Below are 17,327 nucleotides of genomic sequence, written 5' to 3' on the forward strand. Positions count from 1 at the left end.
GCTCCGGAAAGAAAACTAAAATGAAAATTGTGAGTACAAAGCCAATAAAGACACTTATTCATAAAGTAGTAGAAAATGTTAATGGTATCATCTTTGAAAGTAGAGCTTATTTCACTTACTGGGATTCTACTGAAAAATTCACTGGACTAAAATATGAGGGTAAAGAAACCTGTGAAGACAGGTATAAAATTGGAAATTGAGGATGAACCAAATAGAGAAAATTAAACAACACCTTATTTGTGGTGGCAGGCATAAACAATTTAGTCAAGAAAAAAATTAGAAGTTAATGTCTTTATTAAATAGGTTCCTAGCAATAATTAAATCCCAAAATTATTCTGGAAGGGGGGATTTTCTTCCACTTCCTTCCCTGTGCTCTGAAACTGCAGATTAGGGATAATGGGCTTGAGGAATTTGAACTCACTGGTCCCCGAACCTCCCCGAAGACACACCTCATACTGGTAGCTCTGCGACAGCGTCCCCGCGCCGCTGACGTCCACCAGGTGGCCCGGAAAGTGGCCCTCGGGCCCCGAGCAGCGACCCGCAGACGCCGCCCGGCTCCGCCTGCACAGCCGCACCGCCACGAACACCAGCACCGAGAACAGGAAGAGCGACGACACGGACGCCAAGGCCACGACCAAGTAGACGGTGAGCGGGTCTGCCCGCGCCTCGGCCGCCGCCACCTCCGGGAGCGGCAGGTAGGGCTGCGAGAAGCCGTCCACCAGCAGCACGTGCAGCGTGACGCTGGCCGAGCGCGGCGGCTCGCCATTGTCCTTGACCAGCACCACCAGCCTGTGCTTGACGGCGTCGCGCTCGCTCAGCAGCCGGGCCGTGCGCACCTCGCCGTTGTGCGCCCACACGCCGAACAGCCCGGGCTCCGTGGCCTTGAGCAGCTGGTACGACAGCCAGGCGTTCTGGCCCGAGTCGCCGTCCACCGCCACCACCTTGGTCACCAGGTAGCCCGCCTCGGCCGCCCTGGGCACCAGCTCGGTGCAGGGCGCAGAGCCGTTCTGCGGCGGGTACAGCACGAAGGGCGCGTTGTCGTTGTCGTCCAGCACCAGCACGCGCACCCGCGCCTGGCTGCTGAGCGCGGGCGAGCCGCGGTCGGCCGCGCGCACGCCGAACTCGAACGCCTGCAGCGCCTCGTAATCCAGGGACCTGAGCGCGAACAGCTGCCCGTTGTCCGCGTTGATGGACACCAGGGAGGCCAGGGGCAGCTGCGGGTCCGCGGGCGGCAGCAGCGAGTAGGTGACCTGGGCGTTGGCGCCCGAGTCCCTGTCCGTGGCGCTCACGCTGCCGATGTGCAGGGCGGGGCTGTTGTTCTCGCGGACGCGCAGGGTGTAGGTGGTTTGACTGAAGGCGGGGGCGTTGTCGTTGACGTCGGAGACCGTCACGGTTATGTTGTGCTGCGTTTTCAGCCTGGGGGTCCCCAAGTCAGTGACGGTGATAGTGATGTTGTATTGGGCTCTTTCTTCTCTGTCTAGTGCTCTCTTGGTTACCAAGGTGTAAAAGTTCTTGACTGAAGGTTTTAGAAGAAAAGGAAGGTCATCCTGGATGGAGGAAACAGTCTTCCCGTTATCCCCAGAGTCAGGATCTGAAACACTGAAAACAGCAACTACAATCTCAGGTGAGTTCTCCAGGATAGGGCTGGTGAGTGCAGACATGGTCACTTCTGGGGGATTATCATTTACATCCACCACCTGTAGGAGAAGAGTGCATTTTCCTGAAAGGCCTCCCCCATCTGTGGCCTTGATGTCCACCTCATAAGATTGAACTGTTTCAAAATCTACTTGTTTTCTCAGTTGAATTTCTCCTGTTACAGGATTCACCTCCAAAGTTTTGCTAATATCTTCTGAAGGCTGAAAGAGCGTGTAGGCTATTTTTCCATGTACTCCGCTGTCTAAATCTCTGGCAGAGACAGTGACAACCAAGGAGCCTACGTGGCTGTTCTCAGGAATTTGCACCTTGTAGATGGGCTGCTCAAACTCAGGGGCGTTATCGTTGCTGTCCACCACTTCAATGCGCACCTGAGCGGTCCCATACCGAGGTGGAGAGCCGCCATCCAGCGCCGTTAGGGTTAAAACGATTTCAGGCTCCTCCTCCCTGTCCAGCTCTTCTTCCAACACCAGCTCAGGGTATATTCTGCCGTCACTGAGTTTGCGGGTTAGAACCCGGAAATGGGAGTTGGGGCTGATTTTATAGTTTTGAACATTGTTGCTTCCTACATCCAAGTCCAGAGCATTACTCAGAGGGAATGCAATTCCTAGAGGACTGTTTTCAGGTATTCTTAGAATCATTTCTCTTTCGGTGAACACAGGAGAATTGTCATTTATGTCTTTCACCCTCAGTTCAGCCTGAAATATCTCTAAGGGCTTTTCCATTAACAGTTGGAAATATAACAAGCAAGGGTCAGCTGGACCACATAGCTCCTCTCGATCTAGTTTCTCGTTTATGACCAAATCCCCAGTCTGAACCTTGAGCTGCAAATGCTCTTTGTTCCCCTGAAAAATGATCCGAGCCCTGCGGTTGTACATCTCTGTCAATCCCAACCCCAGGTCTTGTCCTAGATTTGCCACAAAGGAGCCTTTCTCCATTTCTTCCACTACTGAATAGGGACCTAACTCGGCACCCACCCCAAACATGCTCAGCAAAACAAAGAAAACTAGGACTTGCCTTTGTCTCAGATAGCACATCCAGCCAATCTCCATTGCTCTTTCATGAAAATTTGGTTTACAGGAGCTTTGTGTATGTCCAGGATCCTGGTAGCCTGGTCCTGCAGTCCAGATATCAAAACTATGCCACTAAATATAGTTTTAAAGAGATTTCAGATTCACGTTTGCTGTGGCCAAGAAAAACGTACTTTAGCTTCCAGGCAATGTGAAATTGTTTGGCTGGATACTGGAGCTGCATAGGCAATTCTGTTTTTCATCATTTAACCTGCAGCGCCACCATGTGTTCTCACTGAGTCTTATATTTTCCACAAAATACTCCTAAATGTACCGAATAAGTTGTGTAAAATGTGTTCTGTAATATAAAACAATGAGCTCTATTTTCATGTGATGTGTGTGTGTTCAGATAGAGCTCTGTGTTGTTGCACAGGAGGAGTACAAAGATCAAACTGTCACTTATGTTACTGTTAAAACCTGTTGAGAGTTAATGATTAAATAAAATAATTAACATTTAAGCTGAAAACAATGTACATTTAGGAGCAAAATGTTTTTGAATTACCATGGGAACAGTTTCACAAGTAGATCATTTTCATGGTACACATTACAGAATTACAAATGAATGGACACTGCAAAATTGCAATTAGTGACAGTTCTAAAGATATTATTTAACCAATGTGTTATTAAATTGCATACTTCCTCGTCTTTACAACACCGAAGACTGAGAGCTGTTTTTGCAATTTTCAAGTTATTGAAAAATTATTTCCCAAATACATAGATCTCAATATTAGGCCTGCCATGCTTTTGGATTCTTTTAAAATATATATATAACAAGAATAATTTGTTATATTTAAAAAGGTTTAATGACATATAACTCACATACCACACAGTTCACTCATTTAAAGTGTACAATTCAGTGAATTATAGTATATTCACAGAGTAGTACATCCATCACCATAGTCAATTTTAGAACATTTTCATCACCCCTCAAAATCCATACCCTTTAGCAACAACCCTAATCCCCTATCCCTCCCGTGCTGAGCCCTAATCAATAACTAATTTACTTTCTATCTCTATAGATTCCCCTATTCTGGACTTTCATATGAATAGAATAATTTAATATGTGGAGTTTTGTGACTGGCTTCTTTCACTGAGCATGTTTTCGAGGTTCAAGTTGTAGCATGTATCAGTACTTCATTCCTTTTTATGGATAAATAATATTCCATTGTATAGATATATATCACATTTTGATTATCCATTCGTCTGTTGATAGACATTTGGTTTGTTTCCACCTTTTCACTATTCAGAGTCCTGCTGCTGCAAACATTCATATACAAGAGTTCATGTGGACATAAACTTTCATTTCTCTGGCAGAATTGCCAGGTCATAAGGTAGCTCTATATTTTCCAAGGTGGCTGCACCATTTTACATTCCCACCAGCTTTGTATCAGCATTCCAGTTTTCCCACATCCTTCCAACACTGGTTATCTGACTTTTTGATTCTACCCACTCTAGTGGGTATGAAGTTGTATCACATAATTTTAATTTGCATTTCTCTGATGACTAATGATGTTGGACATCTTTTCATGTGCTTATTGTCCATTTGCATATCTTCCTTAGAAAACCATCTATTCAGATCTTTGTCCATTTTAAACTGGATTATTTATCTTTTCATAATTGAGTTGCAAGCGTTCTTTGTATATCCTAGATACAAGTCCCTTTCAGATTTGTATTTATTTGTTCAGGCTTTCCATTTCTATAATTTGAATTGAATTGCAGTAAGCTTCATATCTTTATCAATTCAGTGTTTTTCTTAGTAATTCTTAGAAGTTTGTTAAATACCTTGTCTGGGATTAAAGCATCTAATCAATGAGGCCTAAATTCCTGTTATAAAGACCTTTATGTGCTTTCCATTGGCTACCAGTGGTATTGCTAGACTGGATGATTTTCTTCCAAGCAGCCAATCTGTGGTAGATAGAATAATGGCTACCCACCCAAAGACATCCTAATTCCCCAAATCTGTAAATATGTATCTTACATGGCAAAAGGTTTATAGATGTAATTAAATTGAAGATCTTATGAAGGGAATATTATCCTGGATTATCTGGGTGGGAAAACTTTTGTTGGGACTGGTCAAAAGGAGATGTGATTATGGAATAATCTGTTTAAGAGATATAGTATTTGGTTTTGACAATGGATGAAAGGTGACATGAGTCAAGTAATGTAGGCAGAATCTAGAAGTTGGAAAAGACAAAGAAACAGATTCTCCTCTAGAGCCCAGAAAGACATGCACTCCTGCCAACACTTTGATTTATCCCAGTGATACCTATACCAGACATGAGACCTAAAAAGCTATAAGGTAATACATTTTTTTGTTTTAAGCAACTTTGTGGTAATTTTTTATAGCAACAATGGAAAAAAAATACGTTACACAAGTATGGATATTCATGCACCTCACAGCTGAGTCAACAACAATTTATCACTCTACAAGAATAGTTTCCCACAGCAATTGCTGGAAGATGTCTGATTCAGCTCCAGTAAGCCATCCTTTCAGAATAAAGTCATTTATGACTCTCTATATTTTTTGCAGCATAATTTTTTTGTGGAGTTGCCAAAGATGTGGTTAATTTTAACAGAACATAGCTGGAGCCTATCAGTTTTGTTCCTACTAAATTTCCAGAATCTCTAAATTATTCAGTGAAAAAAATTCTTCCACATCATTGCCTATACTTCTCTGAAATTAGTTATTTCATTTAAAATTAATGCTAGAATATGAGGAGCACCTGGGTGGCTCAGTTGGTTAAGCATCTGACTTCAGCTCAGGTCATGATCTTGCAATCATGAGTTCAAGCCCCCCATCTGGCTCTCTGCTGTCAGCACAGAGCCTGTTTCCCATCCTCTGTCTCCCTCTCTCCCTCTCTCTCTCTCCCTCTGCCCCTCTCCCATGCTCATTCTCCCTCTCTCAAAATAAAAAAATAAGCTTTAAAAAATAAAATTAATACTAGAATATCAATTGCTTTCAAATAATAGTGTGCTAAAATAAATACAGTGTATTTAATCTGCATAAGGGACTTAGAAAAAAATGTAAATAATAAAGTGAATTTCAACTTTCTAAGGAAAATAAAAATTTTATATTAGGACTGACAGAAAACAGACTGAAGGGCTAAGTACAAGAAACTCAAGAAACATAACCATAAGGTAACTTTATTCCTTATTCAGGGCATTCATTACTGCAATAATGAATGTGATATGTTGAGACGGTACAGGAAAATGATCAGGCTGTATTACTCCCAATGAAGATTAACTGTGGTGTCTCACCCAGATAGTAGGTCAGTGCTTCTATAAGAACTTTGGATCTACTGGTCCAGAGCAGTATTTTAGTCTATAGTAAAGAAACAAGTACAAACTGTAGACTAAAAGCTACATTTCTACATAAGGTTCAGTTTATGGAATAGATGGATTTCACTTTCCTTAGTTAGGAAGACAATGCTACCAGTTAATGCCTGCCATTATAACACATGGATTAAGAACTGGAGTATTCAGTTAAAACAGACAGATATTCAAATTTCTCCTTTTATTACTTTATAATTGCTAGCAAGTTACTAACCTTTCTAAGCTTCAGTTTTCTCATATGTGACTTAGAAAGTTAAAGTTCACTTTATTACATACATTTTTTCTAAGTCCCTTATTCAGACCTTAGAGTTTGGCAGAGGACTAAAAAGATAATGAATGTAAAGCATTCTAGTCTACTATTTTTTTTTCCATACCCTACTTTGAACTAAATTAGAAATCATGAATAAGAGCTTTAAAAGATCAATTATATCAAACTATACACTTAAGATCTGTGCATTTTACTGTCTTACATAACATTTTAGTTTAAAAAAATCTTACTGTTAAAGCCTTAGGATTCGATTCCACTGGAGGTAGCACAAAAACTAAAATGATGGTGGCTGAAATGAGATAGAAGTTCTTTTATCTCTCAAGTAAAAAAAGAAATTCAGAAGTAGGCACTCCAGGGGTGATATGATGACTCCATAGTTACAAGGGACCCTCATTTCTTTTAAGTTTATTCTACACTGACTGTCTTTGTACATTATTTCCATTCTAAGTGTTGTTCTATGGTCCAACATGGCTAATTATGTTTCAGCTATTACTTACACATTCCAAGCCATAAAAAGCAGTTAGAGAAGAACAAAAAGGTACCTCTCCCTTTAAATAGCCTTCTTGGAAATCTCCTACAACATCTGTATATACATTCCATTGGCAATAACCTAGTGAAATGCTCCATTCCAGCTGCCAAGGAGGGAAAAAGTATTTTTTTTCACTAAATTTGCTAATGCTCTACATGTAATTTGTGGTCTGTCACTAAGGAAGAAAAAAATAAATGGATATTTGCTGGCCACTGCATTTTCTGTCATCCATGCTCAATGTTTCTCAAATAGAAAAAGTCCATTTCACTACTATGCTATCTTATGTCACTGGGTGAACACAATGTAGCTATTTTTTCTCCAGTTAACAGCAATGAAACTTAATAGAAAACAATTAAAATAATTACATTAAAATTAACACTACTATATGAATGAAAGGAAGCACAGTTAGTATAACATTTAAGAGAAAACAATATCAGAGTTAAGAGCTATGAGAGCAGCTTCCCTGACTGCGCAGAGTCTGCTTGGGATTCTCTCTTTTCTGCCCTCTCTCTGCCCCTCCTTCGCATGCATGTGTGCACACATCCTCTAAGTAAATTAAAAAAGAGCTATGAGAGCAGAATAAAGCAAGAGCCAGATTCTCACTGTACCAGTTATTTCCTTCTCCACCAGGCATACTTCATGTGTTAGTGTATTACTGCTTTTATTTATCTAATGATTTAAAACAAGAAAAGGGAATACAATTGATTGTATAAAATTAACTTTCCACTGTTTTTTCCTAATCCATTTCTTTTTTCAAGCTCTATTTAAAAAATGTTTATTCCTTTTTGAGGGGGAGGGGCAGAAAGAGAAGGAGACAGAGGATCCGAATAGGGCTCCTACAGCATCCAGCCCTATTCTGGGCTCCAACTCTGGAGCAGTGAGATCATGACCTGAGGGGAAGTTGGGATGCTCACCCGGGCTACCCAGGTGCCCCATCCTAATCCATTCCTAAACTATTCCACAGCAACAATTTGTACAACTAATGACCTTACCAATATTTTGAGGGCAAAATTTAAGACCAGTCATCTCATAGTGATGAAAAAAAGACTATTCTTTATAACAAAGGGGTAATATAAAGTATTTTGCAGGCAAATTTAGTGTGATTTAAAAAGTCTTAACGGGTGGCCAGGAAAGCTATATCTTGAACTTACCAATTTTAAATATCTGGAATATGAAAAACAATACAATCACTGAATACTAAAACCAAAGTCATTCCTAAAGTTGGCGTTTTCTTCTATTTCTGGCCCAGGGGAGTGGCCCTGGAAATTGGGCACATTTGGCTTGAGGAACTTGAACTCACTGGTCCCCGAACCTCCCCGAAGATACACCTCGTACTGGTAGCTCTGGGACAGCGTCCCCGCGCCGCTGACGTCCACCAGGTGGCCCGGAAAGTGGCCCTCGGGCCCCGAGCAGCGACCCGCAGACGCCGCCCGGCTCCGCCTGCACAGCCGCACCGCCACGAACACCAGCACCGAGAATAGGAAGAGCGACGACACGGACGCCAAGGCCACGACCAAGTAGACGGTGAGCGGGTCTGCCCGCGCCTCGGCCGCCGCCACCTCCGGGAGCGGCAGGTAGGGCTGCGAGAAGCCGTCCACCAGCAGCACGTGCAGCGTGACGCTGGCCGAGCGCGGCGGCTCGCCATTGTCCTTGACCAGCACCACCAGCCTGTGCTTGACGGCGTCGCGCTCGCTCAGCAGCCGGGCCGTGCGCACCTCGCCGTTGTGCGCCCACACGCCGAACAGCCCGGGCTCCGTGGCCTTGAGCAGCTGGTACGACAGCCAGGCGTTCTGGCCCGAGTCGCCGTCCACCGCCACCACCTTGGTCACCAGGTAGCCCGCCTCGGCCGCCCTGGGCACCAGCTCGGTGCAGGGCGCAGAGCCGTTCTGCGGCGGGTACAGCACGAAGGGCGCGTTGTCGTTGTCGTCCAGCACCAGCACGCGCACCCGCGCCTGGCTGCTGAGCGCGGGCGAGCCGCGGTCGGCCGCGCGCACGCCGAACTCGAACGCCTGCAGCGCCTCGTAATCCAGGGACCTGAGCGCGAACAGCTGCCCGTTGTCCGCGTTGATGGACACCAGGGAGGCCAGGGGCAGCTGCGGGTCCGCGGGCGGCAGCAGCGAGTAGGTGACCTGGGCGTTGGCGCCCGAGTCCCTGTCCGTGGCGCTCACGCTGCCGATGTGCAGGGCGGGGCTGTTGTTCTCGCGGACGCGCAGGGTGTAGGTGGTTTGGCTGAAGGCGGGGGCGTTGTCGTTGACGTCGGAGACCGTCACGGTTATGTTGTGCTGCGTTTTCAGCCTGGGGGTCCCCAAGTCGGTGACGGTGATGGTGATGTTGTACTCGGCCTGGCTCTCTCTGTCCAGGGGTCTCTCTGTTACCAGGGTGTAAAAATTTTCTAAGGAAGATTTCAGGAGAAAGGGTAGATCGTCCTGAATTGTGCAATTTATTTTCCCATTTTCTTCCGAATCAAGGTCTGAAACACTGAGAACTGCAACCATAGCCTCAGGCGAGTTCTCAGGTATGTGTCTAGTAAATGCAGACATGGTGATTTCTGGGGCATTGTCGTTCACATCCAAGACTTGAGTCAGGACGGTGCATTTTCCAGAAAAGCTGCCAGAATCTCTGGCCTCAATATTGACTTCATAGATCTGTATTCTTTCAAAATCAAGTTGTTTTTTAAGTCGAATTTCTCCTGTCATGGAATTGATTTCAAAGGTTTTGCAAATCTCTTCAGAAGCCTGGAAAAGTGAATAGGAAATCTCTCCGTTGACTCCTATGTCTGCATCCGTAGCAGAGACTGTGACAATCAGGAAGCCTATTGGACTGTCCTCAGGAATTTTCACCCTATAGAGAGACTGCTCAAATTCAGGGGCGTTATCATTGATGTCCACGACTTCAATGTTGATCTGAGCGATGCCAGACCTGGGTGGAGAGCCGCCATCCTGAGCTGTAAGGGTTAACCTGAGCTCAGGTTCCTGCTCTCGATCTAGCGCTTTATCCAGCACCAACTCAGGATATCTGCTGCCATCACTGCTCTTGCGGGTGAGGACGCGAAAATAAGAGTTGGGACTGATTATATAGGTCTCAATATTATTTCGGCCTACGTCCACATCCTGAGCGTTCTTCAGTGGAAATGTAGTTCCAGGTGGACTGCTCTCTGATATTTTTAGCAACATATCTCTGTCTACGAATACTGGGGAATGGTCATTTATGTCTATTACTTGTAGCTCAGCTTGAAAAAACTGTAAGGGATTTTCTAGCAACACCTGGAAACGCAGCACACAGGGGTCTGTGTGACCGCACAATACCTCCCGGTCCAGTTTCTCATTTAGCAACAAATCTCCAGTCTCCTGATCCAGCTTCAAATGTAGTTTGTTTCCTTTGGAAATAACCCTTGCCCCACGCTTGGAGAGTTCCCTCTGACCCAGACCTAGATCCTTTGCTAAATTGGTTACAAAGGAGCTCCCCTCGGTTTCCTCCACCACAGAATAGCGCCTAGGTTCTATACCCGCCTGAGATAAGCCCAAGAGGACAAAGAATAAAACGACTTGCCTTTGTCTGCAAATGAACTTCCCACTGGCCTCCATTGTTGTTGTCTGGTAAAGCCTCCCTCCAGGGTGGTTCTGCTGAACTGTAACGACTTCAGTATCCGAGACTGTGGCTCTGTCACAGGATACCTCAGAAATATTCCAGTGAGTGGTCCTTATCAAAGGACACAGTCCTCCTCCAGTGGCATCCAAGCTTCCCGTGGGCTTCCAGGTTCTGTTGCTTAGTTTTTTTGCCTGTTAATGGTGCTGCAGCTGCGGTGCTGGTCTGTACCGTCTTATCCTGCAGCGCCACCAGGCGTCCTCAAAGGATCTTACATTTTTTGGGATGAAAAATGATGCAGTATTCCCAACTCTTGCCTGTATGTACTGTACTGAGTCTTACCTTTACTATCCCTGGACTTTACGGTGCAGACAACTGTCTGAGAGCCAAAAAAGAGAAATAACACTAGTAAGGACTTTCTACTTTCAATAACGCTAAGTGAATTTGGAGCAAAAAGAAAATATTTATGTAACAGCCTGGCTAAGAAGAAAACATATACAATTAAAATATACAACTGGAGGGGTGCCTGAGTGGCTCATTGGTTGAGCGTCTGACTTCAAGTCATGATCTTGTGGTTTGTGAGTTAGAGCCCCACTTTCGGCTCACTGCTGTCAGCACAGAGCCTGCTTCAGATGCTCTGCCCCCACCTCTCTCTGCCCCTATCCTGCTTGTGCTCCCTCTCAAAATTAAACTCATATATATATAGTATATAGTATATGTATTATGTATATATATACACACACACACATACATATACATACACACACACAATTGGAGTCATATAGAAAACTTTCAGAGTTACATATTTTTATTGCCAAGAACTATGGAAACTGCTAGCTATGAAACTTGGACAAATTATTTAACCTCTCCCAGTTTTCTCACCTGTAGGGTGGAGATAGTAATAGTGTATACCTCATAGGGCCGCCTTGAGTTTCCTCACTTTACAGATGAAGATACTGAGACAGAGAGAGATTAACTTTACACACACACACACACACACACACACACACACACACACACAGCATGTAATTTGATGCCATCAGTTAGCAGAGTTTACATGAGTCCATTGCTGTGACTTGAAAACACCCAAGATTCATGTGGTAGAAGAATGCATGAGCAGGATTACTCAGAAATTATCATCTCAAATGATGAAACAAGGAAAGGCTGGAGAGTTTATCTAAGAGAGATATAATCTGTAACTGCAGTGGTGATTCCACATCTCAGATGGATGTCCTAATTTCATTAACTTCCCTTCTTACAGTGTCAATTGTAAAAACTTTTTATTATGAAAAATTTCAAACCCCATAAGGAAGAACTGTATGATGAATCTCCAGGTACTCATCACTAGCTTCAACAGTTCTCAATATTTTGCCATTATTGCTCACTCTATCTGCCCATCATTTTCCAATCCCAAACTAAGTTTTCACCCATAAATACTTCATTATAGATCTCCAACTTTTAATACTTAAAAAAATAAAACAACTATAATGCCATCCCCACACCTAAGAAGTTAGGTTAGCATTATTTAATATCCACTTAGATTCAAATTTCTCTAATTCTTTCAGTTGTTATGGTTGTTTGAATCAAGACCCACCAAGCATTATATTTGCTTGGTATGTGTCTTAATTTCTTTCATTGTGTACAATTCCCTCCTCCCTTTTTCCATTTCATTGATTTGTTGGAAAAAGGGTAATTTTACCCTGACACCATGAAAACAATTTAGGATTTTACTGCCATGAGGGGTTTTTCTTTTGCCCTTAGACTATATCCATTAGTAATTCATAGTAGCAGTACTATTTTAAGAGCTACCAGCACTTAGCATATAATACATTCAGAATACAGCTATGTAGAAATTATCTGAATAGTTGTTAAAGAAAAAGCAGTGGCAGATTATTATAGCAAGCAAAACTTCTCATTAACTTTCCAGAATCTCTAAGCAATTTAATGACAATTTGTTTCTTTAATATGACATATTTAAAACTATTCTTTTTCTTATATTTCCCTGATTCATCACTGCAATATATTGAATAGGAAGTTTTAAAAATTAACTTTAAAATTAAGGAAGGAAAATGTGTTTTAAAAGTAGGTAGGGACCACTGTAGAAAAGTTATTGCAATGTGAGGAAAAATAAACTAATGAAGCAATCAAACTGATGTATTATTTCTATTCAGGGTCATTAAGTTTTCTGTGACATGAAGGTCATATGTCAGATAACAAGGAGAAAGCACAAATGGATCCTTCAATATTTTTTAACTTAAGCTTTGGTCAGATCACAGCTCTAATAATAATAGTTGAATAATTGATCCAGAAAAGCTGGCTTATTGGTATGTGAGAACATATAACCACAGACCACTACACACATTATTATTTCCAAACGTAGAAAACACTCAACAGGAATACTAACCTGAGAAGATTTCTTCTCCTTAATTAGGAGAAACTTGCCAGGTGATATCTAATGACAGAAAGCAGTATAGCATCATAGCAAGATCCCAGAGTCAGACAGATCTAGGAGAGATGCTCAGCTCTACCATTTATTAGTTGCTGACCCTAGTGAACTCGCTGGGCCTCTATGAATATCTATTTGCTCATTTCTAAAACACCTTACAGATTTACTTCTAATGTTAAAAGTGTTAAAATTGTGTATGATGCATAGTAAGCGTTTTTTAAAAAGCTTTAAAAGATACTATCTATACTTCTAAAACTAAGAGTAGGTATACTACAACACTCCAACTCAGAAAATAAGAGTAGCAAAATTTTAAAGACAAAACCAACTTAAAACATCATAAACAAGATTAATCATGTAATAGGCTGCAAAAAATGCACAATTGTTTGAGATAAAATATAACACATATACATTACATGCTTTGTGGAAGTTTCCTAGGGCTAAAGCTGGATCCGTTTCTCTGTAAAGAAATTTACCCTGACTTTAAATAATATTAAAGCACTCCTCTACAGGTAACTCAGGACGAATTTCATAATAGAAAAATATTTACAGACACAATATGGACATTTATGTTCCATCCCTTATCAGAAACCCAAATCATTCTGAAATGAGGGATATTCTTCCACTTCCCTTCTTGTACTTTGAAACTGCAGATTAGGGATAATGGGCTTGAGGAACTTGAACTCACTGGTCCCCGAACCTCCCCGAAGACACACCTCATACTGGTAGCTCTGGGACAGCGTCCCCGCGCCGCTGACGTCCACCAGGTGGCCCGGAAAGTGGCCCTCGGGCCCCGAGCAGCGACCCGCAGACGCCGCCCGGCTCCGCCTGCACAGCCGCACCGCCACGAACACCAGCACCGAGAACAGGAAGAGCGACGACAGGGACGCCAAGGCCACGACCAAGTAGACGGTGAGCGGGTCGGCCCGCGCCTCGGCCGCCGCCACCTCCGGGAGCGGCAGGTAGGGCTGCGAGAAGCCGTCCACCAGCAGCACGTGCAGCGTGACGCTGGCCGAGCGCGGCGGCTCGCCATTGTCCTTGACCAGCACCACCAGCCTGTGCTTGACGGCGTCGCGCTCGCTCAGCAGCCGGCCCGTGCGCACCTCGCCGTTGTGCGCCCACACGCCGAACAGCCCGGGCTCCGTGGCCTTGAGCAGCTGGTACGACAGCCAGGCGTTCTGGCCCGAGTCGCCGTCCACCGCCACCACCTTGGTCACCAGGTAGCCCGCCTCGGCCGCCCTGGGCACCAGCTCGGTGCAGGGCGCAGAGCCGTTCTGCGGCGGGTACAGCACGAAGGGCGCGTTGTCGTTGTCGTCCAGCACCAGCACGCGCACCCGCGCCTGGCTGCTGAGCGCGGGCGAGCCGCGGTCGGCCGCGCGCACGCCGAACTCGAACGCCTGCAGCGCCTCGTAATCCAGGGACCTGAGCGCGAACAGCTGCCCGTTGTCCGCGTTGATGGACACCAGGGAGGCCAGGGGCAGCTGCGGGTCCGCGGGCGGCAGCAGCGAGTAGGTGACCTGGGCGTTGGCGCCCGAGTCCCTGTCCGTGGCGCTCACGCTGCCGATGTGCAGGGCGGGGCTGTTGTTCTCGCGGACGCGCAGGGTGTAGGTGGTTTGGCTGAAGGCGGGGGCGTTGTCGTTGACGTCGGAGACCGTCACGGTTATGTTGTGCTGCGTTTTCAGCCTGGGGGTCCCTAAGTCGGTGACGGTGATGGTGATGTTGTACTCGGCCTGGCTCTCTCTGTCCAGGGGTCTCTCTGTTACCAGGGTGTAGAAATTCTGTACTGAAGGCTTCAGGACGAAGGGAAGATGGTCTTGGATGGAGCACACCATCTTTGCATTGTTCCCTGAATCTCTGTCTCTAATCCTAAAAACAGCTACTACTGTCTCAGGTGAGTTTTCTGCAATTGGGCTAGTAAGTGATGACATAAGCAGTTCCGGTGGATTATCATTTATATCTGTTACATGGACCACCACTGTACATTTTCCAGAAAGCCCTCCACCATCTTTGGCCTGAATAGTTAATGTATAAGTTTGTATTGCCTCGTAGTTCAATTCGGCTTTAAGATAAAGCTTGCCAGATGTTGAATTGATTCGAAATGTTTTGAGAATTACTTCAGTGGCATAAAAAAATGCATAGACTATTTCTCCATTAGTTCCGGTATCTAAATCTCTAGCTGACACAGCGACAACCAGGGAGCCAACAGGGCTGTCTTCAGGCACCTGCACCTTGTAGAGGGACTGTACAAATTCAGGGATGTTGTCATTTATGTCCAAAACCAGGATGCGTATGAGGGCAGTCCCGGATCTGGGCGGAGACCCGCCATCCAAGGCTGTGAGGGTTAAATTGAGCTCAGAAACCTTTTCACGATCCAGCACTGCATCCAGGACCAATTCAGGATAAACATTCCCCTCCCCACTATCACGGACATTAATATGGAAATAGGCATTGGAGCTGATCGTGTAGTTTCTCAGGTTGTTGATTCCAACATCTGAATCCTGTGCACTTTCTAGGAGAAATGTTGCCCCTGGAGTGGTACTTTCTAATATTTTCAAGGTAGTCTCTCTATCTAGAAATACTGGAGAATGATCGTTGATGTCTCTGACCCATAGTTCAGCACGGAAAATCTGAAAAGGCTTTTCAAGTAACAACTGGAAAGGTAGCACACACGGCTCTCTGGGCCCACACAGTTCCTCTCGGTCTAATTTCTCATTTAGAAGTAAATCACCAGTAAGCGGCTTGAATAGTAAAAATCGTATGTTCTCATCTGAAATGACTCTAGATCCCCGAGCTGACAGTTCCCCCACCCCCAACCCCAGATCATTTGCTAGGTTGGCCAGAAAGGTCTCTCTCTCCGTTTCCTCCGCCACAAAATACCGAAGCGGTTCTGTGCCAGCCCAAGACATTCCCAGAAATACACAAAGAAAAAACACTTGCCTTTTCTGCACTTCAGGCATCACTCTGGCCTCCATTCTTCGTTTAAACAATCTTTCGAAACCACGTTCACTCGGCCTCAAGCAGTTCTCAGAAATGGCAGAAACCGAATCCTTAGAAATGAGTTGGTATGTTTGTGGGGAGGGGTCCTACTTTTCCCCAACTCCAACACCACGGTTTCCTTTCTTCTACTTTTGTCTGGCCAGCTTTCCTCTGAAAACTGGAGTCTGTAACATCCTTTGTGCGAATATTTCCCCCTCTTTTTAAGCCTGCAGCGCCACCTTGCGTTTTGTGGATGTTATTCCCACTTTCAAGAATAGAACAAAAAGATGGCGGATTAAAGGAACTGCAACAGGAGTAGCTTCCCCGCGCCCCCCCCCCCGCGCCCCCCCCCCCCCCCCCCGGCCAAGTGTCTTTGCGGTTTTATTACCATTTACCTTAAATGGTCACAGTAATGTTAGTAAGGGCCTACATTGTTTACCCCTCTGATAGTCTGAATTCGTAGAAAAGTAAATTTGTTGTTTTCCTTAATCTGGGAACAGGATATTCAACTCTGGCTTCCCACCAGAAGTAAATCTTAAACCTTTCTCCAATTTTTTAATGGATTGGGGGTTTGGTGGCTTTGCTGGTGGTAAATCTATGACTATCTTTTCCATTTCACTTTTGGTTATCTATCTGTCCAGGTTTTGTTTGGTTTTAAAGTAATTTGTATTTAATTTTAAAAACTAGTCATTTTATCTGGATTTGCAAAATTCATTGTATTTTTTATCTTTGGTTATAGCCTTGTTCTTATTAGTAATGTTTAATTTTTTATCTCCTTTTTATTCTTGGGGAGACTTGTAAGATCTCTATTTTGCTGATCTTTTAAAATGCGGTTCTTTTTTCAAAATATGTGACCCTTGGTTCAAAATCAAATAGTACTAAGTGGTTTAGAATAAAATCTTTGTCCGCCTTTGTTTCCTTACTTTCCTAGATCCCTTCCCAATAGGCAGTCATTTTAAACTCCTTTAGTTTTCTCTTCTGCCTTATTCTGTATTCTGCTGTATTTTTATTAATTTTAGGCATTACCAATTGACTCCTTATTATATTGGATTAGGTTTAGCTCTTGTACACTCAAGGCCCTTTCATGCCTCCTTTAGTTGTAGTACTATTTCAAACATGGTTGTGTACTAATTATATTTTCTTTTTCACTGTTTTCTTGAAGTTAATAATTGCCTTGCTTTTTCATTTACTTGATTTTCTTTATTATTTATCACGTGTTCTTCCCATACTTCCAATTGCCTCTCAGTAGAATTTCCACATGGTCATTCCCATATCTCCCGAGATACCAATTTTCTTTAAATTGAGTGTTTGTTTTCTACATCTGCTGCATTGCTATCATCCTGGAACTTTCCTTTGCTGTCATTCTTGGAGTTCTCTTTGTCTTTTATTCTCGTTGGATTTCCTATTTTAGGATTTTATTTCTTCCTCTTTTTTTTTGGTTTACTCCATGCTTTAATAGATTCATCCTAT

The 17,327-nt window shown here is 44.0% G+C and overlaps 3 protein-coding genes across 3 annotated transcripts; all 3 read right to left on the reverse strand.

Annotated features, from left to right (window-relative positions):
- Positions 1-276: 276 nt before the first annotated feature.
- PCDHB16 (protocadherin beta 16) lies at positions 277-2,955 on the reverse strand. The gene has a single exon (XM_078450308.1). The coding sequence runs from the start codon at positions 2,703-2,705 to the stop codon at positions 318-320; it is 2,388 nt and encodes a 795-aa protein (XP_078306434.1). The 5' UTR covers positions 2,706-2,955; the 3' UTR covers positions 277-317.
- Positions 2,956-7,914: 4,959 nt separating this feature from the next.
- On the reverse strand, positions 7,915-10,774 carry LOC132677557 (protocadherin beta-8-like). The gene has a single exon (XM_078450296.1). It carries the CDS (start codon positions 10,435-10,437, stop codon positions 8,041-8,043), a length of 2,397 nt encoding a protein of 798 aa, XP_078306422.1. The 5' UTR covers positions 10,438-10,774; the 3' UTR covers positions 7,915-8,040.
- A 395-nt stretch (positions 10,775-11,169) lies between these two features.
- On the reverse strand, positions 11,170-15,998 carry PCDHB7 (protocadherin beta 7). Its single transcript, XM_060627843.2, has one exon. It carries the CDS (start codon positions 15,851-15,853, stop codon positions 13,466-13,468), a length of 2,388 nt encoding a protein of 795 aa, XP_060483826.2. The 5' UTR covers positions 15,854-15,998; the 3' UTR covers positions 11,170-13,465.
- Positions 15,999-17,327: the final 1,329 nt, after the last annotated feature.

This window comes from Panthera onca, chromosome A1, assembly GCF_046562875.1.
Source record: "Panthera onca isolate mPanOnc1 chromosome A1, mPanOnc1 haplotype 2, whole genome shotgun sequence".
Classification (NCBI taxonomy): domain Eukaryota; kingdom Metazoa; phylum Chordata; class Mammalia; order Carnivora; family Felidae; genus Panthera; species Panthera onca.